Raw genomic sequence first — 26,095 nt, forward strand, 5'->3', positions numbered from 1 at the left:
TTATTCCCGTATTTTGCCTGGCTTGGAAGTGGATATTTCCTGCTTGATCAACTGCAGCAAAGCTCAAGAGTTTCCTCTGTATCCATAACAAGGGACTTACGCCTTCTTGATCACCAATAGGCCACCTCCTCAATTCTCCTTTGTCTACTTCAAATGTCAAATCGTCATCCACAATTACACGGCGACACTGACATCCTACAAATCCTACTCTTAGAAGGAACAACTGTTTAAGATGAAAACTGGAGTCAAGTCCACTTTTTCTGCTTAATTTCTTCGCGTAATTTTCCGGTCTGCCAATAACCACAGCACCCTGGGGAGAGGAGAAAAGAAAACAAGGAAAAAGAACCCCTCATGCTAATCATGGTGTTTGCCAACATCAAGTTGCAGCTACATTTATATTTTATACAGTGTAGGGGGCAGTCCAATCCAATGGATCACAAGATAACCTCAGTTTTCCACAAACACGAATTTGAGAAGCAGCGAATTGCACTTTATTATGACATAAACTACTGTTATTATGATTTATCCCCACAAATAAAAATAAATAATAACAATAATTAAAAACAACAACAAGAAGATCCTAACAATGTTCAATCTTTTATATCCAACTGGAACTGGCACCTAACCTGGTTAATCATTATCGGATACCGGGTCTATAAAATTGAGCAACCTTAAAACAGGGGCAAGCTTGGAGGGAACCGAACATGCATCCATTGTCTTTCGTATGTTGATAAATGGCTCCATCCAATATCATCAAGCAAAGAGAGCTTCAATTCATAGAGTTTCTTCTTTGGAGGCTCTCCATCCTGAATCATGTCATTTAGTACCTGCGACAGCAGATTATTTAACTCAAAAAAAAGGGTCCTGCCATGAGTGCCCTGAGGGCACTTGTTTAGGCTTTCATTTGAAGAATTCTCCCCATCCAGTACAGGGGAAATTACCACATTTACAGTCAACTAATGCATTAATGTGAAAACCTTATCAACAGCCCAAGGCACTAATTATCATTTGCCTAGAAAACATCAGGGATAGAACATATGCCACACCTTTCTTGACTCAAATATGTTTCATAAATTTTTTATGCAGGCTGACAAGTTAAATAAAGCATCAGTTACATTTAAAATTTCAACAATTCAGGTTTCTCACACTCCTTAGTCCTTTCCCATCCTCCCATTTTTTCTTTCCCTTATTGGTGGGTTAGTGGCTTTTATTGAAAAGGCGGGGCAATTTCAATATCCATGTTCAAATCCCCCTCCCTAAATTTGAAATAAACAGTAAATACACAAAAAATAACCTAATAAACAAATAAAACAATAACTAGACAATGTTACTGTCTTTTCTGTCTTTTTTAAAGAAAACTAGACAGTGCTACTTGGATTATCATGAGAGAAATACCTTTAGAGCAGTTCCAAGTCTTCCACACCGTCTCTCACACAGTACAGAGAGGGTACCATATTTAGAGGACTTGAGATCTACCCATTTCGTCAGTTCTTTAAAGTTCTCCTCAAATAAATCTGACTGGATATCAGAAGAGACAGCAGATTGGCCACCAGTTTGGTCCAAGTCTTTTGTGCTTTCAGTAGCAGCCAAGTTTGAAGCTTTCTCACCCTATAATGGTGATGGCAACAAATTTTAATTCCAATGAAGATGATAAACTACCATAACTGATTTTGTTGGTACAAGTATCATATAATTGCAGATATCAGCCCATTTTTCAATAAAAGAAAATAATCAATCTCAGCAAATGGAGAAGCTATAAAAAGAACTACAAGAGAAGTATTCCCATTAAGTCCATTAAGTTGTAGACTATGATACAGGAGGATTTGTGCAGGAGTTATGGCAGTAGAAATCTTTGATTAAAATTAACAGGCCCACTCCCCTAAAAAGGAAAATAAAGCGGAAAGCAGAAGGGACAACAATGGCAATCAGAAACTGTTGTGCTTGTATATTAATGTTTTCGTTAGTTCACATGATGTGAAGAAAGCTATTTGTCTTATGCATTATATAAATCTAAGCCTTGGAGTTTCAGGCAGAAAACAAGCTAAGCATTCCTAAGTTGGGATTGTAGAAACTAGTGATGGGGCAGAAACAAGATTCCTTTACAAGACAGTTATAAAAGTAGTAATGAGGCACATAAATTTCCACATAAACAGAAAAAGCATGTCAGTAGTTAGAGAGACTAGTTAGAGATGTGGTATTTAAATCCTTCAACTCTCTCAAAAGTTTGGCCTTTTAGGTATGCGTGCCTGGACACACTTTTTTTTTTTTTGTTCAAAAGAGGCAAATGCCGCAAATCTTTGAATTATCTATGCTGCTGAGTAGAGTCCCACATAGGAGGGAGATATGTTAGAAACATGTTAGTCCCTCAGCTCTATCAAAAGTCTAGCCTTTCGAGAGTGGTCATGGATTTTATTTACATGCCATTATTATTTCAAGTCCTCGTCTCTGCATTGAACTTGTAAAGTTCACTTTTGTTTGTGAATATATGTGTTTAAATTTCTTCCCTCTTTGTTAAAAAAAATAAAAGAATTATTTGGTTGTAACCACTATCAGTTAGAATATAAGTTGATTTAAATTAAAACATAACCAGGTGATACATATACCAGTCACTACCTTTACAGATTCAATCTCAGCCAGTGCCAGTCCTTTTTGGTACAGTGCCTCTGCTAATTGATCACAAATTGTCTCCATCTTCTTAATTTTCTGAATAAATAAAAAATATAAAAGGAAAGGCCACAATCTTGTATGTAAACCACAAATACTAAACATCCAGTGATGCACTAGAGGGGACAACAAAAAAAAAGAATGTATCACAAAGAGATGAGATAGCAGTGTGGACAACACATTGGAGAGTAGAAAGTAGAGACCATCAGAACTCTTGAAAAATAAAAATTAAGAAAATAATATGTTTAGCAACTTTAATTCTGATAATATACTTTGCTGAATTCCAAAAGAGGACTTGGCCAGCACGGTTAAGGGAAGGAGGAAGGGCAAATTGACAATTTAAATAAATACCTCTGCCTCCTCATCCTCTGGATCACTTTTAGGTGAAAAGAATTTTGCCAGTTCTTCTCTGTCTATACTATCAACCACCTCATTTGCTGCAATGATAACCTGCAAAGTTGAATTAAATTAGTTAAGGAAAATATTATATTTCAGATCTTCCCCTTTCAGTTTTGAGTATTGTAAAGTTGAACTGACAACCACTGATATTCTAGCCAGTATGTTTTGCTAAACACATAAACTTCAACCTTCTTCAATAGCTACAGTTTATAAAGTCAGAAGAAGTCTCATGCAAAGGCCTAAGGCTTCGAGAACAACCAAGAGTGAGTTCAAAAATTTAGGCTTCCTTGGGGCTAAGAAGAAACTTAAATGCTGCTATGCTTAAAAATACATAAATGAATAAAAGAATATGGAGGCTAACAACTTTAAAAAGGCAAACTTTCCACTCAATATAACTCTAACAGAAAAACGAAAAATCCTATTTAAAGTATGCATATACATCATTTTTAAGAGTCTATTGTGAAATGTGTTAAAATCCACTTGGAAGTAACTTGTGTGTTTCACCATATTATGTCTCTAAAGCTAGTTAATTAGCAACAACCGAACAAAGGGGAAGAGTTACATTGCAGCAAAGCATAAAACAAAACAAAGAGGAACAAACCTCCATCAATGTTTCATACCAAAATCTGCTTTTCATAAAACTCACCTCCTCATAATGGTGGATTTTGTCCCCAATATCGCCCCGGGAAAGCAAACTTTCCAAGATCTTCACAAGCAATGGAGTGTATTTAGGGTACTCAGCCTGCCAAAGAACACATAATCCATATTAAAATTGATTCCAAGGACTAATAACCGCCTAAGACAAGCAGTTTCAAATTACTAAAAGAAAGACACCATCTGTTCTTAAAGTAAGAATAATGGCATGGCAATATCCACCTTTAGATCTAGATGTCATAAAAAAAGGAAAAAAAAAAGAAGAAGGCTTTTCATCTAGTTTCAGGAATTATATGCCAAGTTAAACAAAACTAAACGCAACACTGGACGGCCCAAAACTTTCCCACCATGTTTGACAGCCTTTTAGACAGTTATAAGAAAATATTCAGCTTGTACTTGAAGACCTAATAAACTTAGGTGCTACAAATAATTTTTTTGAGTAACTTGTAGGTAAATTTTTCACAAAACTTATTCCTATCTATTATATTGCTACAAGTATACCACTGTTCTGAAAAGAAAAAAACAGAACATTCAACCTGATATATGCTAGACTTGGATTATGATACTAACCCCGTGACTCTTTGAAAAAGTGTAACAAAACCAGTGACCCTTTGACACAGTGTAAGAAAACTAACTCTTCAGGCAATGCTTGGTCAGAGAGGGGATGATTCCTCATAAAGAGATGCATCTTTCTTCAACTCTTTGGATAGAATATACCTGAATTAAACGTTAAGAGAGAGTTCTAACCTTGAGTGATTGAGCTAACTTTTTCCATTCTGAGCGATCTCCATCAGTTTCTTGCTTCAGACTTCCCAAAACCTTTATTTTTGCATCTCGAACCTAATTGAAGAGTTAAGCGAGCATTATTCCATATGTTAACACCAGAGAAAACAAATGTTTTAAAAGGAAAAAAAAAAGTAAGGACTTATCCCAAGCAAGACAGAGGTATGAGAGAGGTCACAACAATAGAACATGTAAATTTATTTATTATTCAGGAGGAAAAAGAAAAGGAAAGAAAATATGTGGTCATTACAGTCAGCCATACAGCTATTTTAATTTGTTATAAATGTAATATAGAATCATATCACCACAGTCAAAAAGAAGTACAATGGTACAATGATATGTTTTACAGGTTCCAACTCAAGGCAATTTACAGTTGCCTTCTAAACCAGCCCCCATGGAAACAATGAAGATGCCTAATGTATCAAACACGCTGGCAACAGAGACTTCAGTACGAAGTAACAGGATTCCAAAGAAATGAAAGGACTCAAACAGAAATCAGCTGTCAGATTCCAAAACCTTTTAAGCAATATACATCTTACACCCACAATTGTAAGTTTGTAACTGTAATGAATGGTGTGACACCTTCTATTTTCACACTAAAGCATCAGAATACATGTCAGGTCTAACATTTTTAGCTATTAAGGAAACAGGCTCTAGTATTTTTATTGTCTTATCCAAATCCACACATAACAAATAAATGAACAAATCTCCTTTCTTTAGTATTAAGAAAAGAACAGCATTTATATACTTCCCTTACATTAGAAAACCTCCTGCAAATTGGAATGTGTAAGATACCATTAAAATTGAAAATTTACAAACCTGGTGCTTGGTTGAAACCTTAAATGGGCATTTTCACAAGATATAATAGTTTTACGACCATAAAAATACAAGCATGATAACAGACTTAAATAACTCCTACATTATAGAATTTTCACTGAATTGTGGAAAAGCTAATTAATCTTGAGGAAACTTGCTTCTGTTATCTTAATTGGATACTATACAATAGTAAAAATCTTGAAAAAGAATAAATAAAATAAACTATTCAAAGCAATAAATACAATAAGTAATCATGAATAGATGGATGTCAGAAAAAATTCATTAAGTTAAAAAGGATATCTAAGAAATTATTATAGTTAGATACCACAAAAACGATGATGAAATAGACTTTTGCAACTATTCAATCAATAGATAGCAAGTTTAACATATACAGTTGCTCAAGTACCTCTTCTTCTAAACGTTCAGCTATAGGTTTAGTGCAAGCTGACGCATAACCTTTGCCTTTGTCCTCATCAGTCTGTCAAGGAAATGCCATTAGCCATGGCAGAAGAAACATGAAACTAAAGCTCACAGATGCATCACTTAACCATAGAAGCATTATCTAGGCCATTCCAAAAACCATACAAAATGCAGTAGAAATATGTAGATACTCCATAGACAAAGGCAATTATATCACAACCTTGTTGGGTGGTATCACATAAGTGATCTGATAAGACACAGGATTTTTTCCCTCTTCCTGCCCAGCATTTGATAGCTTCCCATATGATATTGTTCCCAGCAATACAGATCCATGTGAGGAGTTCTGCAGGAACAATCCAAGTGTTGCTGTACATCTTCTATGCTATTAATAAAGTAAAAGAGACATCAATAACTGTAATACCTTTGGAAGCTTATCTTTGTTTGGTGGACTTAAATAAAATGCTTCCTTTTTCCTGGAAAATAATACTTCGAGTTAATTACGTACTACAAATAAGAAAAACAACATAGATAGAGTTGCTGTGAGTCTGCATGAATTATATATCTTTGAAATTAAACATACCCTGGAACCAAAACAGAGGATTTAAAGGTACCATTTCCCATCACAGGGCCATCTGGTTCAGAGAAAAAGTTCAATCGAACAACATCCTGGTTTCAAAATAACCACAAGGAGAGTAATGAGCGTACACCATTAACCTTTTTCAAACAACCATGGAAGATGACAATAAGTCAATAACTAAAGAAGATGTCAATAATTTAAAAGCAATTTGACAACACATCTATTAGATGCCCTTCTCCAATATCAAAATGACATGGCCAGAAAGGCAATAGCTAAACCATATTTTCAATACATACCTCATAATTTATAAGCAGCATTATGAAGTGCTTTAAATATAAGAGCCATTTATAACATGAATAAAAAAAACAAAAGGCACAATGTTTACCTTTTCCTCCAAATTCCTTTCCAGAAATAGAACTAATTGCTTCATTTTTTCTAAGTAGTGCACATTGTCATGTCTGAAACATGATAAATAACTGTAAGTGAAAGCAAACTAGGATTGAAACACCTCATTAGAAAGATTCATAGGATGAATTTTCCTGTTTTGCAGCCATCCTACTACAAGACATATATCTTAACCTCCAAAAACAAGAAAATTAAGGAATTTAAGAAAAGGACAGTTCTCCAGTTACAAGATACGTCATGTTTTTCAGGAATTTCATTAATTAGATAAAACGACAGGGCCTATGGAGGAGTTTTTGTTTGGGACAGGGGAGAAAGAATCCCACCAGCATCCAAAATTCCTCATTTAGATAGCAAAACTAAGTCTGCATTACATGGAATGTTTAGTGAAGAGCATATCGTAATGTACCTTAAATACAGTTGCAAAGTATATTCGCCCTTTGTAAGTTTTGAAGAATTTGGATAGCAATCACCCATTGCATATACACGCTATAATTGATAAGAGTCAAGGAATTTTGGCAGGTTAGCAGAATTGTAGCACAAGAAGAAAGTAGATGCTCATTAAAAATTCATTTAAGTATTGTAGGATATAAATTTTGACCTATGCGTAAAACACTACACACGTAAAATGTGGATTCTACTTCATATGAAATAAAGCGTAATTGTCTCCATTCAAAGCCAATTCACCAGAACCACAGATTTTTGGTAATGGATTCTTCCAAAGTGATTGACAATAGCAAAAAGAAAATATACCTTGTTTGTGTCAGAAATCATGTAAAATTGAGACTCGAATTTAGTGTCATATATGCGATTATTGAGCAACGGAATATGAGGTTTAACTTCAGCTCCATCTTCCAATTTAAACTTGTAGCTGTAGAAGCAAAAAGAAAAAAAAAACCATACATACGCATTGAAATGAATGATTGCACATATAAAGACATTTTTTAAGAAACGGAAGACAAACGCACATTAATGTCAATGCAAGTATTTGTTTCCCTGATGGTAATTTGTCACGACTGGTTGGAAGAGTACAAAGTTTTGCCTCAGTAGGCCGATATGGAACCCTTATCTGCATATTTAACACAAAGAATCAGGAAATTCAAAGAAAGGCGCTTTATTAAATCTAAGCAAGCACATATGAAGTAACAAGTAAACAAGAGAAAGAGAAAGAATAAAGGACACACATTACACCGTACAGGATAGCCTGCTTTACCTTGTTTAAAACAGCAGTTGGGGCAAGTTTTTCTGATGCCAATGGTGCTTCAGCCTCAATTCTGATGGGTGCTTCACTTCCATCAAAAACTACCTCTTTTCTGTTTACTCCAATTCCATGAAAGATGATCTGAATATTTTATAAAATATCCGCATGTAAGGTTCTTAAATAAGAGACAATTTTATTAACACTTAAAACAGTATTCCAGCATTTGCTCCATTGAGATAACACAACTCACAGAATATGCAACAGTAAATATAATAAATACTTACTCAGTAAGGTTCTCACAAGACAAAATTAAAATAAAATTATTCAGGATGAAGTCTCCTTGACATAGCCTTACCCCCAGGTTGGGGAGGCCCATCAGCAAAAGAAAGCAGAAAATCAAGAAAATTGAAAAAGAAAAGTAGATCATCCGTGTATCATTTTAACAAAACGTTTTAGAGCAACAAATATTCACTAATGAAGAAAGTTTCAAGATTTTTATTAGACAGAAATTTACCTCAAAATCTACAATAGTTGTCTCATGGCTTCCCATGCCGCTTGACCAAAACTGAGCTATTGCTAGTTCCATTGTTTGACCACCTACAACAGGAAAGTTGAAGCTTTCGGCAGTGGGAGAAGAAAATGTTACAACACTCTCCCACTTGATAGGCCTTCTCAATGGACAAATCTGCATATTACAAACATGTCAAGCAAGGCTTAGGTCAATCTGGTATGGATTCTCAGTGCAACTATACCTGGACAGTGTCAACAAAAAATCTTCTAGTCGTATCAAACCCAGATGTCCGCATTGTTGCCTCAACCCAACTAGCGCCAAGTGGTACCTCTATATACCTCCGTTCTATGTGGCCTATTTAAACAGGACAATTACAAAAGAGGAAAAAAAAAAGGGGAATTAACCCACAGAAAAATCATAGCATGAAAGGATTCTTTAATGTATAAAATATAAATTGGGATCAATCCTGTGCCAAAAGAACCTGGAAGGAATGATATCCTTGAAAATGAAATTAATGGAGGCCGATTAATTACAGCCTTCGGCTTTGTTATAGTAATTGGGATTCTGAAAAGAGGACCACGCCATGAGGCTTTGCAATCAATTCCATAGACTTCATAATAGTGCAGACCATCACTAAGATTGGTAGGATCAACAACTATACTGAAAAGAAGAGAAAATAATTCACCATTATCAAACAAGTAATCTTCCATGATTACAAACTTAGTTTGGAAAATATAGATATTTGAAAAGAGGATGACAAAATAAATAGATTTTAGCAAATAGAAGTAAATAAAAAAGAAAGAAAATAAAAGGAATTGATAACCAGACTGCACATAATGATTAGATTAAGCACTTTCATATGGATAGTGAAATAGTGTTTACTAACTTGAAGGTGCGCCCATTGTGAGTGAGAAGAAGATACTCAGGAGCTCTCACAACTGCATTATCACTAGAATGTAGCTCAATACACTCCTCAAAGGGAACCAATTCTTCTAATTCACTTGAATCTTCATGAAACTTTGGTTCAACTTGCACTGCCCACTATTTAACAAACTATAACTTTAGCAGCTGTAAAACTCAGGGATAAACTGAAAACATGAAGCAGAAGGGGGAAAAATCTTCAAAACTATTTCTTTATTTTGAATCTGAAATGAACAGCGAGATAAGAAAGTAAAATAATTAAATTTTTTGCTTTTTGAAAATGAAATCTTGATAGAATTTCATGCAAGTGATTGCATAATTTACTAATACATGAAATGCAAAGAACAGGGAAAAAAAAAATACTGTTTTTAAGAGTTTTGAGAAAAAAAGTCATGAATTAAAAATTTATCAAGTCTATCAATAGGTGCACCTCAGTAGATTGTTGGCAAGCAATAGCCTCTCTTAGGTAGATACCTCGTGATGTAGGAGCTGCAAGTGAAATACATCATGACCTAAAGTTAAGCTCCATATCAAAATTAATCCAAACTCCACTGAGAGTATTCAAGTTTCCAAGTGGCCTCATTTGTGAATAACTGCTTAAGTATTGACAGATGAAATGCCCATAACAAACAGGATATTATATAAAAATCAGCAAAAGCTGACTCCCAATACCAATTCAAGTAATCAAAAAGTTAGATAAAAGATATAAAAAGTATATCATCAGTTGCTCTTGGCACTAGGTAGGGGTGCAACTTGGATTGGATCTGGACCTGATCTCCATTTGAACCCAACCCCAACTATAGGATCGGATTGGATCACATGTCACTTTTTTTTCTTTATTTTAAAAACATATTTTAATGTTGACTAATACTCAAACTTCATTATGTTTGTTCAAAAGGTAAGCATTTAAATACATTTACCAATTTCAATTTCAACTTTAAAGAGTGTTTTAATATTGACATTGACTCAAACTTCATTATGCTATTGCACCATTTCGGTCTGAGAGAGATAACAGAGTTGCAAAAGCTATATAACGTTCAATCTCTAAACCAACAACTCAAGTGCATCAAAGAGAAGGGTTATGAATCTGGAATCACCAGAAAAATTATTGGTGTTTGGAAACTCTAAAAAGAATTTGCTTCTTTACTTTCTTCAACACCCAAATCATTTCTATATTTGAATTCAAATTCAATTCAAGCAAGGAGAATACAATTGAGTTCCAAAATGAAAAGATTTTGACTACAAACAATGATGTTTCCTTGTATTTCCAGATCCAAAGAGGAATAAAAAAACTACTTACTATTATAGAAGGCAAACAAAACAAAAAGATCAACTTCTCACTTGACGTTGATTGAAACCAATAATAAAAGATGAAACTTGATTGTGATGGAAAGTGGTGTGGTTGATGATTCAATTGAACTTTGAAAATGGATTTTTTTTTCTTTTTGATTTGCGAATAGAATATAACTTTACTGGAACTTAAAATTTTAATTACGCAAAAAAAAATCACTAAAGTATATATATATAAATGTATATCTATTATGAATATTATTTCATTTGGGTTTAATTCATATTATAATATAATAATTATTAGTATAAATAAATAAAGAAAGAAAACTTTGGAGAAGGCCAAATTTAATCATTGGTAATGTTTATTTTTAAACAAAAAGCATATATGTTATTTTTGAATGTGGGTCGGATCAGCTAACCTATGATAAAACCCATGACCTGACCCAACTCATTGTTGATTCGTGAAAAGCAATCCAATCTGACCCATATTGAAATTTTATCAAGCCCAACCCGACCCATACTAGTCGGGTTGGGTTGGTTCTATAATTTACCCAACCCAAACAAAAAACTCTTATAAATGGACAAATTTGATGGGCAGATAAGGATAATAGTACCAAACACATGGAACACTGGATTGTATTTGTCTGCATACCAATCTAAACTTACTTGATTTTCCAGATTGATTAATCTTTATTTGATACCAAACAGATGGAAAAGCTCGAGACTTCTGTATATATTCATATGCTCTGCGAAACGCAAGGGTCGACATGAAGTTCTGAAATAAATATATAAAGAAGTAAAGGCTAAGGGCAAATTTTATTACTTGTCAACTTGCATAAGCCCTTGTCCAGTGGTTAGCTTATCTTCTGGCAAACCACCTATACAAGCAGATGTATTCTCAAGAGCTTTCCTTACACTATATGGGCTCACAGGAATTCCTTCAGCCTGCAGCCAACATTAATAATCTGCCTTTAGATGCACACAGAATAGCACCTTAACATGAGGGAAAATGAGAGGGCAAGGAAACAATCAAAAACTAAAAAACTCGAATAATTCATAGAAAGACCTTCATGGCACTAATAAGCAATGCAATTCCCCCACAAGCAGATGGAGATGCCATTGATGTTCCATTCATGAGCATGCGCCCTTGGAGAGTCCAAGTAGGAACAGGGGAAACAGCCCCTCCAGGAGCACTTATACAGACTCCAAGATCTCCATCAGCTGTTGGTCCTCGACTGGACCTGCATCCATTGCAACCGATTTTTCAATGGGTTAGATGCAAACAAGGACAAGGATCTACAGGTGGAAGAGTGTGGGACTTCATGTTTCAAGGCCAAACACGGAAGAATTGAAGTTAACTTACCAAGTGTACTCAAGCCCTTCAGGTGGAGGTTCAACTACAGAATGAGCACCTGCAGCCATTGCAGGAGAGACATATGCACCAACTCCTATGATGCTTGAAGAGGTACCACCTGGAGCACCAACAGTGCTCAATGCCGGCCCACTGTTACCGGCACTACTCACGAATATCAAACGATGTTTATTCACCACCTAAATTAAACCCAAAGATGACACCCATAAGGAAAGGTATGGCTATAATTATGCCTATAGGAAAGGTTCAGAGTTGTTACTTCATTAACAAGATCGACAAATCGTCCATAGTCTGGTAATAATGTAGGTTCTCCATAGCTCATGTTGATCAAATCACATTTATGCTGCCAAAGGAAAAGGGGGTAAAAAAGCCAAATGATTATCATTAAAATGCAACATATCTAAGTCAGTGATATGGCAAGCTGACACATAAAGAGACAGCCCAATATCACTTGCAGAACCTAAGACAACATGCCATGATAGCTAACCATTAACAATAAATGCATAAATACATAAAAAAGATATATGAATATGAGTTCTGCATTTACATTGAACAAGGTCTAGATATAAGCCAGAAGGTTATAAATAAACAAGGATATTTAGACAAATACATAATAAATGCCTAAGGATGGATGACAACAACACAGAAGTTAATAATCATAAAAAAAAATGCACATTGACCCACCTCCACGGCAGCTATCAGTGCCCGCATCAAGCCAGTTCCTGTCTCCATCGAACCCAAGCGTGAGTCTCCAATTTTACATGATATTAACTGTGCTCCAGGTGCAACACCATTTAACAAGGGCTCCTTTTCAACCATCATGCAAGTCAGAAGACAATATTTATTCAAACTCTGAAAAGAAAAATGCTGCAAACCGATTAATTAAGTTTAAATGGCAACACCTGTGGGTGCAAAGCCGTAGCAATACCAGCAACATGAGTTCCATGAGGAGAGCTATCTGTAACAATACTTAAGATATTTCCCTCTTCATACACATTAACAACAAATGTACAAGCATCTAATTTGCTAAATACACCATATTTTCGTTCAATCCTGCAAGGATGGCTTTAGCTGAGTTAGCTAACAAATGTATTATGTTTGTTTTAGAAAATCTAGAACAGAAAATCAAAGTGGGACACAAAATTTTTTAAAACACGTGCTTAACAATATGAAACAATATACAAATAGAAAGCCACAAGCCAAGCACCCAAATCCAAGTTTAACATGGAACTGCATTAATTTTAACATTCTTCCATCACTAAAAAAACATTACATTGCCTTTGTATAAATGTCTAGCAAAGAAAGATTAGTCAACAGGGAGATAAGATAAATGAACAAGATGCAGACCTGTAATTGGTTAGGGGCATAAAGTCAGCAAGTTTCCCACATTTACGATCATTCTCAAGACTGTGTGTGTCAAGAGCAACCCTCCATACTTCTCCATCATGCCATACAACAGCATCTATAACAGGTCCTTCGTCATCATAGCTCTAATACATGAACATATGAAAAGGTCAGAGCAATATAAATTTTGGTAAAAAAGAAACTTAATAAAATCTTTGGCACTTACATCAGCCTGATTTCTTAAGATGTCTATTCTATTCTGGAGATCTTCACGAGTCCTTTTCAATTTTGGATCCTCCACCTTTGTATGTTTCTATATAGATGGACATAATAACATATTATACACAGTAATGGTAATAAATAGTATACCGCACAAGTATGATTATATGAGACTACCAACCAGTAAAATGCTATCAGCAATACAGAAACCATAAGATGCATTGGACTTTTCCATTTGTCCCTAGAGAATACTTTTATCACGGAAGAAATCATTGTATTTTGAAGCATATGCATAAGTAAGAGTACAATAAAGAAGGATGATATAAATGCCGCTTATAACCAAAAAGAACAATAACAGTATATAAAGAAAGCATGTAATATTTCTGTTGTAAGCTAAAGAAAGAGTCTATGCATCTCAAAGTGCTCAATATATTTCAATCAAATAACACCCTTCATAGCATGTGCAAATTAGAAAGAAGATTAATCTAGCCAAATGAATAAGATATCACTTAGGCATTAGCTACACAGCCCAACAGAAAAATTAAAAAAAAAAATTGAAAAACTAGTGTCACTTTCACATAACGGATGCAAAAATGTATAAAATATAATTTGACAATTTGAAAATATATTTATTAAAACTTTAAAGAAAAATGGATTTGAAATATGAAAATCTTTTTTTTTTCCTAAGCGAAAATTTATTAAAGCAACCTTAAAGTTACAAAACTATCTGTAGCTAAGAAAGAGGAAATTCAGATTTCCAGACAAACCCAAATAAAACAACAAGGATCACCTGATGGTGAACAATGAAAAAAAACCTCCCAAGCAGCTAGATACTATACCCAAGAATAAGCAAAATTACGAATCCTAATACAGATTCCATCAAAGATAACCGTAAAAGAGAAAAATACAATTTCAAAATCCACATTCCACCCACAGGACCATAAATAAGGAGCAAAGATTAATGACATGCCCATGCTTATGCAAAGAAGAAGCAGACAGCAACCAAGAAGAGGTTACAAAGTAGAATTTTCAACTACCTGATCAAATTCATCAAGATGCATTACAGCCTTCGCAATCTCCTCCTGGTTTTTTTCATCCCATTTTTTCTTTCTTTCTTTCTGAAATGTGAATAATGAAGTAGAGAATGTCAAAAAAATAGTTGGTCGTAAATTTATCATGGGTCAATACCAACAGTTGAAAAACTCTGATGAAATAAACAGAAAAACAACTGTTACCTTTAGACGTGAAGTCAAAGTATCCGTAAAGAGCTCGTAAACCAATTTATAGCCCACATGCCACTCACCAGAAGGGTTTTTCCATGAAGAATTGACAACCAATGAAGCCCCTACATTTCATTTTTTAACAAAATAGAGAACATGGGATTAGAAAAATAGAAGTCAACTCAGAATTAAAATAGATATGCTGCTGATGATGCCACATGGTATATATACAAAAAGAGAATAACACGGAACATTATCAAGAAGCTAAATACTTTCATATAAGTGCTAGAGGGTAAACTACTATGGTCTATGCTTTTGAAGATCACACATTTTCTTAACAATGCAAAAGTTATAGAAAGAATGAAAAATATCGAAGAACTACTTGAAGACTCAACTAATTAGTTGATACAGGAATAACCTATCACCTATAATTTAATACAGGTAAAGTTTTAGCTACCATTCCAATGAAGAGTTGAAGAAGCCTTAAGGAACAAGAAAGAACCCTAGATGTTTTATGCTGTTTAAAACAAATTCAGAATTCCATGCACACTTCCATGATCATATAGGTTAATCAAATATTTCACAATAATACAACCTGAAGCTCCACGAATTCGACCATCTCCATCAGCTTGCACCACTTTTGAGGTATCAACATCTCCACTTCCAGTACTAAAAAAATAAATAGATTCTCAAGTAACTAATAATAATAATAATAATAAAGGAAGTAAAGAACCAATTTAACGAACAGATAGTGCAGCGGGTTAAGGAGTAAGTACCAGTCAATAACATCTAAGATCTTTGGCTTCCCATCTGAAGTCAGTTGCAAGCCAGCAGCAGCCGGGTCAACACCAGAATCTGAAAGGAGAAAAAAAAAAAAACAAGAATCAAAATCTCGCCTTCTTTCCACTCGATTCCAGAGTTTTTTTTTTTTTCTTAAATAACAAAGTAAAAAAAAAAAGTACCAAAGATTGCGATGAGGGCGCCGCGACCGTCGTAATGAGGATGAGCTTCAATGAAGCGATCGGCGCCAATCTCCTTCTTCGGCATCAGCGAAGCTAAGAAAGTGGACTCGTTCAATTTGAAATTGCGAAGACGCACATTCCCTTCACCTCCGCCGCCACCACCACCACAAGTGATGTTGCTAGACTCTAGCATCGGCCTATATTTTACCACCGCGAATTCCGCTTCCGCTTCGATAATGATTCCACTCCTTTTTGCTTCTTTTCTTCAAATTGTTACCGTTGCCTTTAGCTTTCTTTAGGGTCCTATGACCAGTAGAGTAGGCAGGGTGTGAAACGGTAATGGGGTTTGGCCCAGCTTTTTTTAGCCAGCCCTTCAAAAATCAAATATCGGGTTTTGCATGCTTTTTCTTTTTAAAAACGTTTCTTTGATCTGGGGTTAAGAGAGGGGTGTTTTGGGAATTCTGGTGACTCTGACTGTGGGAAAAAAGCCGTTATGGATTTAGCACACCACCTGTTTATCAGTGAGTACGGTCGTTTTTCAGTGGATTTGATTAAACGAGCTTTGGGTGGGGTGGAATTATCAATTTTCTCCTTATATTGCAACCAAACAACATCCAATTATCTAATTCCAAATTCTTAATGCATGTGGAAATAACCGTTAAATTCCATGATTTCTTTTAAATGGAAAGAATAAATAATTAGCTTAATATTCCCAATTATGAAACATAAAAAATTTTTAACTGACCAAATAAGGTCAGAAGTCATACTGATATAATACAAGGAACATGTTCTCTTGTCCTGTTTCAAGGATCATATTCTAAGACAAAGTATAATGCAAAAAAGGAAAAGATTAAAAAAAAAAATTCTATCTATACTTCCTTTCGGCATCGGCAGCCTTTCTTTTGATAAAAAGCTATCGCGATTAGCTTCATAGGATAGCGAACAAGAATAATTTGTCATGACCAAAGATTCATCTTATCTTAATTAAACCTGCAAATGCCCTTTCAATAGCAACAAAGAATGTTACTTTAATCAAATAGTAACCCTGTAGAACACACTTTAGGCATATGAGGCATTACCTGAGGTGACGGTATACCGTTGCGGCAACTGGTATCGCAAGGTTATGGGCAATCAATCTCTTTGGTTACTGTTCTGCCAAAGTACCAATCCCCAACTGCCTCTGCAACGCTCCGTAATAACATTTTCATGTTTCCTCCTCTTAGTTATCTTATTGTGTATTCTTGGAGAATCAAGAGCAAACCATGTGTCCTGTGACTCACTTTGGCAATGAGCAAAGCATGAATTTATAGACATCCCCCTCTTCTTGAATTTTTCTAGAAAGAGTTAAGAGCTATTAGCATATCATGCCTCAAACCTTGAAAAATATTACGATCTTAATATCAATTAATTGTATATACCGATTTATTTTATATTTGATTATAAGAAATCATAGCTCCCAATATTCCTCTGCAATTGTTAGCGTAGATAAGAACTAACCACGTAAAAATGATCTTGAAGAGATAAACTAGCAAACACGAGGATAACAAAGACCAACCTTGCAATACATTCATTGCGTGCAGCTGGATTAAGCTTGCAACGATTCCAATGTCCATGAAAATCAGCAGAGTGCCATGCAACGAGTTAACTCAGTCCCCATGCAAGCCATGCAGCAACCCAATCAACTCAGTCACAATATCAACTCACTCACAGTTTCCAAAGCCATGAAGCAACCCAGTCAACTCAGTCTCCATGCAAAAGCCATGCATCCAACTCAGTGTAATTTACGTGACTCAATGAGTGTCAAACAACCCAAGAAAACCAACAGCCAAGGAGTTGATATCTTTCCCTTTAATGTATCCCATTATCTACAGGATAGTGTTGTATAAATCTTTTATAGCTTAGATCATTCTTATCTCATCATCTATGAGATATATTTCCTTTTCAATTAAATTCCCATTACTTATGGGGTATACTTGTACAAATTTATACTATAAAAAGAACAAGCATACTCTCACTCTCTCACCTTAAGTAGAGTGTTTTAACTTTTAATTCATTGGTTTATAAGTTTTTTTATGGTATCAAAGCCATCGATAAGAAAGTAAAAGAAAGTTTTCAAGTGTTCATGGCTTTAATAAAAACATACCCTTACCCTACAAACATAATGTTGCAAACTTTGTCTCTTCATGTCTCAACCAAAAATATTATTTGTTATGACATACACAAATCCTTGCACTTGTAGAAAGTCAAGACATGATCAACTTTTTAAATGGTGAATATCTTATGTCGAAATCTCATCTTACTTCATCTGAAGGGATTGATTCCATTGGATCAAAAGATACTTCATAATTTTCTTCAAATACAGCTTTTATCTTTTGAAAAAGTTTGATCATCTTCTATGTGGTTGGATTACCAACACCTTGTCTAAGAAAGTTTTAGGTCTTGTTGTTGGCCTTGATTCTTCCATTGATATGTGGAAAACATTAGAAAACTCTTTTACACAAAACTCTCAAGAAAGAGAGTTTCATCTCATGTAACAACTATCAATGATTCGCAAAGGTAATGAATTTTTAAATTAGTATATTTTGAGATTTAAAGGTCATTGTGATGATCTTGTTGCAATTGAAAAAAAAATGTGCCTAACAAAACAAAAGTATATTGTTTACTTAATGGTCTTAGACCCAGATATGAAACTTTTGTCACCACAATGCTAAAACCTCAAATACTTTATACTAAGATATTGTCCCACTTTTTTAAAGCCATGAAGCATAAAATCAACTTCATGGATCTGAAGGATGTGAATCTACATAAATGATTTTCTTTAAACAAAGGAATAATAGTGGATAAAATAAAAAAATAAGGAATTGGATTTAATAGGTTTAACTCAAAAGGAAAGAGGTTTTTTCAAGGATATGGTTTTAATAGCAATAAAGGTGGAATTGGTGCTCAATTTTATGAAGGAAATAAGCAAAACAGTCAATAGTTTCCAAAAACAAAGTCAAACTTTTAAAATCAAGCTCAAACATTAGTTGCAAATACCACAAAAGAAAAGCTTGTTATTTGTTAAATTTGTGGAAAGAACAATCATACACCCTTAAGTGCTTCAACCGTTTCAATCATTCTTATCAAGCTGATAATGTACCAGAAGCTTTGGTATCACTTGCAGTTACAGAAAGAAATGAAGATAAATGGTTTGCTAACACTAGAGCTACAGCTTATATGACTAATGATCCTTATAAGTTACAAAGTCTACAACTTTCTTTAGCAATGATGGAGTCGTGGTTGGAAATTGTCACTCTTTGGATGTTACACATTTTAATGATGCAAAAATTATTTATGGAGCTAAAACTATTACTTTGACAAATGTTTTGTTGGTTTCAAAAATTAAAAAAGATTTGTTCTCTTTTAGTTAACTCACTAATGATTTTATTTAGGATTTTGTCTTCTATGATAATGGCTTTGAAATTAGGGAAAAAAGCAGCAAACAAGTGATAGCTCTTAAAGAAAGACGATGAAATTTATATGCTTTATGGGATAGGCGAAAAACATGCAGCCTTTTTTTTTAAATTATTTTAGAAGGACAAATAAAAAAAGATGGCATCAATGTCTTAGAAATCTTTACTATCAAATAATTGATTTTTTTTCTCGTAATGGTTTTGTTGAGTTTAATAACATGTTTAATTCTGAAGTAGTTTGTAAATGTTGTCAATTAGAAAAACCATGCAGGCTTCTTTTTGAAAGAATTAATGATCATTGTTATAACTTATTTATGAAGGTTCATTGTGATTTGCAGACCAGCTCCTATTAAGTATTAAGTAAGTTGATAAATATCATTACTATGTTATCTTTATAAATGGTTTTATTAGATTTACTTGGTTTTATCCAATGAAAAAAAATTTTGATTTTCTAATGTGCTTTATTCATTTTCAAAGATTTGTTGAATGACAGTTTAGTAAACAAATTAAGATCTTTCAAACTGATGAAGGTGAAGAGTTTATAAACAAATCTTTTTTGGAATCTTTTAAAGGACCTTGGAATTCAACATTAACTTGCCTATTCTAAAATTGTAGAGCAAAATGGCTTTACAGAACGAAAACACAAACATTACTAAGTTGGACTTAATAAAGATGTTTAATACTAAGTTACCAACTCGATATTAGGTTGGTTGCTTTGTTATAACAGCCTATTTAATAAATCATTTGCCTAAATTTTGAATCATTTCTTTGAGGGATTAAAGTTATTGGATGAGTGTTTGGAATTGTTCCATGGTTGGGTTTGCTATTGTAGGTCTATTAGGATTAGACTGGCTGAGCTAGGTGTTTGTTCCAACATTAGCGGTTTTTTTTTTACTTAGCAACTCTCTTTATAAGTGGCATTTTAGCTTGGCTATATAAAAGTACCTCTACCTAGCCCACCAAATATTTGTGCAAACTATCTTGAAAAGGTAAAACCCTAAAAATACAAGAAAGAAGAAGAGAGCAGTTAACAACATGTGAATGGTCCCAACATTTGTGTTTCGATACTTAAGTCAAATATTGGTTTAAAAGGTGAATAGAAAGGAGATAGCACTTAAGGTTAAAAAAAATGTAAGTGGATTAAAGTACTTAGATGGTGCTATTTATATTTATAAGATGAATGATTCTGGGCTTAGGCTGTCTCTGGTTAGCTCTAGTCTCGTAAGCCCAAACTGAGCTAGTTATTAACTGTCAACTTAGGGCATGACAATTTAGTATCTTAGGCCACTAGTGTGTAGACTGTTGAGATAATTAAGCTGAGTAATCTTGTGAATTTAGATCGGCCTAACATGTTAGCTCGATCAAAATAATTAAAATACCCTTAGTTGTAAACTGACGCATACTAAAGGGAAAAAAGTCCATGTTGCTCTTTAGACATTAAAATACCCCTAATTGTTACATTGCAACAAAGCATAAAACAAAACAAAAAAGGACAAATTTCAACAAGACTCTTTCTTATACAGACTCAAGAAAGGCATTAATTTTTTCATATCAAAACTTCTTTTCATAAAACCCACCTCTTCGTAATGGTGGATTTTGCCCCTAAACTTTCCAAGATCTTCACAAATTTCCCAAGGTAAAATATTCAAATCAATTATTATAGTTTGATAACACACAAGCAATTATGAAATAAACTTTTGCAACTATTCAATCAACCATAGAAGCATTATTTAAGCCATTTTAAAAATCATAAAAGATGTAGCATAAATATGTAGATACTCCATAGATAAAGGCAATTATATCACAACCTTGATAGGTGGTATTACATAAGTGATCTGATAGGATGTGAGATTTTTCTTTTTTTCTAGCCAGCATATAATAGTTTCTTATGTGATATTGTTCCCAGTAATACAGATTCTTATAAAGAATTCTGTAAGAATAATCCAAGTGTTACTGTAAGTGTATCTTTATTGTGTGGACTTAAATAAAATGCATCATTTTTTCAAGAAAATAAAACTTCAAATTAATTACATACTACAAATAAGAAAGAAGATCATAGATAAAGTTACTGTGGATCTGTATGAATTATATATATTTGAAATTAGACATACCCTGAAACCAAAATAAAGTATTTATATTTTTAATATTTTGATTTTTATATTTAATAATAAATATATCCAAACAAAAATAAAATTTGAATCGTCTTTGTATTTTTCATAAAAATACTCTTAACATTTTTAAATCCAACTAGGTGAGATGCTCACGCTATGCCGCGGGCTTGTTTAAAATTGTTAAAATGATAAGAGTTATAGTTTACAACTTAATCATAAAGAAGATATTGCTCAAGTCATGACCATAAGATAGAAGTTAAAGTTAAAGTTTACAATATAATAATGAAAAAGATTATTCATAATTAAGATAAATAACGGTTTTGAAAGTATTGGTTCTAATCATGCCAAAAAGATAATAATCACCAACCTTCAAGTAATTATTAGTCATGAATTTTTTTTATCCTTCTGTAAATAACTTTTATTTAGCATTATAATGGATAGTACAAAATTTGCTTTCTTCAAGAAATAAGTAGGGTGATTAAAGTATGTTGATTTGGGAAATGCTTATGAAAAGAAGCTGAAATATTCTATATATACAACATAATAAAAAATTTGTTAATGGATATTTTAAATGCATGGATCATTCAATTTTATTCATGAGTGAAATTATATAGTAATTCATGGTTGTAGTTTATGTGTAATTCTTTACCAAAGTGAGATTTATTTTGACATTTGTGTTGGTCATCAACCAGTTAAACATAAGGTTATCATAGTAAGCATCATTTTCATTTTTTGCATGATAATTAGAATTTTAGCATGAGAAGAACATGCAAATCATCGTATCTTCGATTGAATCTGCTAGTGCATTTCAATAGCAACAAAGAATGTTACATTAATCAAATAGCAGCCCCGTGGCTGTTGAAAACACTGTGGGCATGTTTCCTGATCCATCAGGCCTACAGCCCAGCCCAGAGAGCACCACGGCTGAACTGAAAAAGTCAAAGCAGGGATTTTTTAAAATGTTGTTTATCTAAAAAAGCTAAAATACAAAAAAATGCAAATCCTGGGGCCTTTCTGTAAATTAACTTAAAAATCTCGTCTCCTTCGCCTCCCACGAGAAAAAAGAGGCCTTATTCATCATCATCAGAGCAAAAAGGTCTCTCAAACTGCAATAAGTCCAAGGTTAGTCCTCCTCCCCTGCCTCCATAATTTACCTCTTTCGTAATCCTAATTTATCTACTTCCACTTCTCTTTTTGCTTCTGATCTTCACTGATCGCCTTTATGTAGATTTGATTTAGCTCTTTTCTGGAGTTATTATTCTTTGAGTGCTTTGAGTTGCGAACGCAATGAAAATTTTGCATCTCATCTTTGCTTCCTCTTTGTTTTCTGCGATTTTGATTTATATGAAATTAAAAATTTTAGGTAATTTCATGTACATTGACGAAAAAGAGGCATGAAATGTAAGTTTAATTTTTTTTTTTCTGTTTTGTTTCTGGAAGGGAATGGATTATTAGTTGAATGCAACTGTGCTAAGTAATTGGGTTATACCTAGTGGACTTGCGGCTTTGTATAATTAGAAAACTGTTGAATTAAAATTAACTTTTTTTAGCTTTACATCTTTAAGATAGGTACTTAGTTTTTTTCTTTTTGAACTTTAGTTTGTTTTAGGCAGAATATTTTCCTTTGTGTTTCTGTTTGGCTTTTGAGATTTTCTATGCAAATTCAAGGAAAAAACGTTGCCAAAAAGGATTAAATAGAAGATGAGATACTAGGATTACACAGACTGCAGAAATGGATAGCTCATTTTTCAAATTTCTAGCTCACTTTGTTCAATATCTTTTTATATATTTAAATTAAAAGTGCCACATTAGAGAACTTTGATTTTGAAAGTATGACTTCAAAATGAAATCGAAACTTTTTTATTTTTTCTTTCATTTGTTAGTTTTTAGGAGACAATGAATTATTATATCTTGGGGCTAGGGCTGCATCACTTTTCCTTGATCTAGCAACTCATGCTTCTCCTGTTTTTTCTATGTGTTTTAATAGTTCTTGCTTGGCATTGTTTTGCAGGTTGCATGGATTTCTTTGCTTAAAGTGTTCATTAGAGAAATATTGCAACTTTAGTTTCTAGGTTCATCTTGTGTTGTTTTTTATTTATTTGCATAAAAGACGTACTTCAGATAATTGATCCAAAAGAGTTGTGTGCTTAGTTATGGAATCTTTGTGGAAGCTTTTATTTTTACTTGAGCCTGCCCCTGTTACTCTCGTAGTTACAGCAGTGGCTGTTACATTTGGATCTGCATTTCGTGCTCTGAATTATGGGAAAGAAATGGAGCGGAACCATGACTTGTCAGGAGCATCTATAACTTTAGATAGGTCTCAAGCACTAATGATCCCAATAATGAGCTCCTGCAGTTTGCTTTTGATGTTTTACCTTTTTTCTTCTGTCTCACAACTCCTGACTGCATTCACGGCTATTGCCTCTGTTTCATCCCTTTTCTTCTGTCTATCCCCTCATGTTGCCCATTTGAAATCACAATTTGGTTTGGCTGACCCATTTGTGTCTCGGTGCTGTTCAAAGTCGTTTACCAGAATACAAGGGTTATTGTTGTTGGCGTGCATCCTCACAGTTGCAGCTTGGCTTGTTTCAGGGCATTGGATTTTGAACAATTTGTTGGGTATCTCCATATGTATTGCATTTGTCAGTCATGTGCGCCTTCCAAACATCAAAATATGTGCAATGCTTCTTGTATGTTTGTTTGTGTATGACATATTCTGGGTTTTCTTCTCTGAAAGATTTTTCGGGGCTAATGTCATGGTATCGGTGGCAACACAACAAGCATCAAACCCTGTTCACACGGTAGCTAATAGTTTGAGTCTTCCTGGCTTACAATTGATAACAAAAAAGATAGAGTTGCCTGTAAAGATTGTTTTTCCAAGGAATTTGTTGGGTGGTGCATCCCCTGGTGGAAGTACAGCAGATTTCATGATGCTCGGTCTCGGTGACATGGTATGAAAGCCCTTATCTTAAGTATGAAAAAAGTAGTTTTTGTCAACTTTTGGAGGTGTCTTATTTGATGAAATTAGCAGTAATCATTCCATCTCATATGATTTTGAGTGCAGTTTTTCATGAATGAGCATGTAAATGAATCAGATCTGTGCCTGCTATTGCTGCTTGAGCAGTAATTACATGGGCAACTTTATTGGGTGCAATACTACTTTTTTCCTTTTCTTTTGAAAGATTTCCTACATGGTGAATTTAATGTTTAGAGTTGAATGCGTTAAGTTCATTCTTCTCTTTTTAAATGCCCGTGCTATATATGATCCAGTGCTCTTGAATATTTGCATGTTGTCATGCTTTATTACTGGACCAATATTTATTAGTATTTATCAAGGTGCAGGTCCTTAAATCTTCATTTCTGTTGCAAGCTTGAAAAGTTTATTCTTATTGCCCTTGTTTGTGGCATGATTGCTATTAAATGAACAAACAAACAGGTCCTCTCCAATAATTCCGGTGTGCAGATGAGCTGGCACAGGGAATATCAGTGTTCTGTACTTGTGTACCAACCATATGCTATTTGCAATTCGTGCATTTATAGAGACAAGCACTCCAACTTATGCATGTGACTTATTGAGAATAAAATTGTAGTGTTGTTTACCAGTTCTACATTACTTCACTGGCTAGTGTCATCTCTTTTCTTATCTTTATAAATTTTTTATGTTCATGCAGGCTATTCCTGCCATGCTTCTAGCATTAGTCCTCTGTTTTGATCATCGAAAGAGTAGGGAAACAGTAAATCTTTTAGATTTACATTCCTCAAAGGGGCACAAATATATATGGTATGCCCTACCTGGGTATGCTATTGGACTGGTGACTGCTCTTGCAGCTGGCATTTTGACTCACTCACCTCAGCCTGCTCTTCTTTATCTGGTATTTTGTTATCACAGTTTATTGAAGTTTATTGGTTCTCTTTATATTTATCATGAATTTTTGTAAATATGATGTAGTCATTCTGATCATCTCTATTCTCTTTGCTTACTTGATCAAAAGTTGACTAGGTTTACTTTCAGCTGTTAACTAGTTTTATAGTTTTTTGGGTTCATCAGATGTCTGTGCACCTCCGTAACCTTTTTAAGTTATATATTTACTCGTAGGTACCTTCAACGTTGGGACCCGTAATTTTCATCTCCTGGTTAAGGAAGGAACTAGCTGAATTATGGGAAGGAAGCACGCCAAATCTCAATGACAAGGCTAGACAAATTGAAGTCTGAGCCATTTCTTTATGTGGTACCAACGCTAGGCCACATCAGGGCATGTGGAGCCTTTTGGTTGTATATTCCTTTGGATGTTTTCTGTCACTGAAAAGTAGAGCAATACGATGTTTTACATTATGGCATTAACTTTGCGAATGATATATTTACCTAATGGAAGGCAGAAAGCAAACTTGGTGAGCCAAGTGTGTCTTTAACAAGTTGCATATCACAAGACTAATGATTTGCTCTAAAGATGCTTTCTGGTCTTCCATTTTTGCTTGAAAAGGTATCATAGTGTTATTTATGTACTATTTGGCTGGATTGCCATGCTCAATCAACCAACATAGGCTAAATCCAGAAGCAACAGACCAATGCTCTTGTACACTCCCTTGGTAGAGGGCAACTCCATGGTATTTGGTTTAGAGTTCAACATCACAGACGTGTTCCGATGGTTGATGCATCAGTTGAAGAAATGGAATGAACATAAGATGCCTTGACTGATGGTAAAGTGTACCAACTCCTTTATGAAGGCCAACAATCTGTTTAAATGGCGATACTAAGTTACACCTTCACTTTCATCCT

At 34.2% G+C, this 26,095-nt stretch overlaps 2 protein-coding genes across 2 annotated transcripts; one reads left to right on the forward strand and one right to left on the reverse strand.

Annotated features, from left to right (window-relative positions):
- Window positions 1-468: 468 nt before the first annotated feature.
- LOC111289774 (tripeptidyl-peptidase 2-like) lies at window positions 469-16,137 on the reverse strand. Its single transcript, XM_022881088.2, has 34 exons — window positions 15,756-16,137; window positions 15,570-15,648; window positions 15,389-15,462; window positions 14,809-14,918; window positions 14,611-14,691; window positions 13,581-13,667; window positions 13,358-13,500; window positions 12,913-13,063; window positions 12,695-12,817; window positions 12,270-12,353; window positions 12,002-12,189; window positions 11,705-11,879; window positions 11,462-11,583; window positions 11,305-11,384; window positions 9,779-9,837; window positions 9,314-9,468; window positions 8,909-9,087; window positions 8,669-8,781; window positions 8,431-8,601; window positions 7,929-8,057; window positions 7,684-7,784; window positions 7,469-7,586; window positions 7,125-7,204; window positions 6,699-6,771; window positions 6,317-6,402; window positions 6,158-6,209; window positions 5,957-6,079; window positions 5,723-5,794; window positions 4,465-4,557; window positions 3,710-3,805; window positions 3,016-3,114; window positions 2,614-2,703; window positions 1,396-1,608; window positions 469-827 (listed from the first exon to the last, which is right to left on the reverse strand). The coding sequence occupies exons 1-34, from the start codon at window positions 15,946-15,948 to the stop codon at window positions 672-674; spliced, it is 3,948 nt and encodes a 1,315-aa protein (XP_022736823.2). The 5' UTR covers window positions 15,949-16,137; the 3' UTR covers window positions 469-671.
- A 6,168-nt stretch (window positions 16,138-22,305) lies between these two features.
- LOC111289424 (signal peptide peptidase-like 1) lies at window positions 22,306-25,711 on the forward strand. The gene is made up of 4 exons (XM_022880460.2): window positions 22,306-22,440; window positions 23,330-24,269; window positions 24,990-25,190; window positions 25,415-25,711. Exons 2-4 carry the CDS (start codon window positions 23,472-23,474, stop codon window positions 25,529-25,531), a joined length of 1,116 nt encoding a protein of 371 aa, XP_022736195.1. The 5' UTR covers window positions 22,306-22,440; window positions 23,330-23,471; the 3' UTR covers window positions 25,532-25,711.
- Window positions 25,712-26,095: the final 384 nt, after the last annotated feature.

Source organism: Durio zibethinus, chromosome 11, assembly GCF_047325235.1.
Source record: "Durio zibethinus cultivar Kanyao isolate XHJ-2024 chromosome 11, ASM4732523v1, whole genome shotgun sequence".
NCBI classification, from domain to species: Eukaryota; Viridiplantae; Streptophyta; class Magnoliopsida; order Malvales; family Malvaceae; genus Durio; species Durio zibethinus.

Bases quoted from the DNA above. Each gene is read 5' to 3' on its own strand.
- LOC111289424 (XM_022880460.2), top strand. From the start codon at position 23,472: ATGGAATCTTTGTGGAAGCTTTTATTTTTACTTGAGCCTGCCCCTGTT. The intron at 24,270-24,989 runs GTATGAAAGCCC...ATGTTCATGCAG, and splicing joins TGCTCGGTCTCGGTGACATG to GCTATTCCTGCCATGCTTCT. The intron at 25,191-25,414 runs GTATTTTGTTAT...ATTTACTCGTAG, and splicing joins AGCCTGCTCTTCTTTATCTG to GTACCTTCAACGTTGGGACC.
- LOC111289774 (XM_022881088.2), bottom strand. From the start codon at position 15,948: ATGCTAGAGTCTAGCAACATCACTTGTGGTGGTGGTGGCGGCGGAGGT. The intron at 9,838-11,304 runs GTAAGTTTAGAT...TTTCACTTGCAG, and splicing joins TAATCAATCTGGAAAATCAA to CTCCTACATCACGAGGTATC. The intron at 2,704-3,015 runs GTATTTATTTAA...TTATTTATTCAG, and splicing joins CAGAGGATGAGGAGGCAGAG to AAAATTAAGAAGATGGAGAC.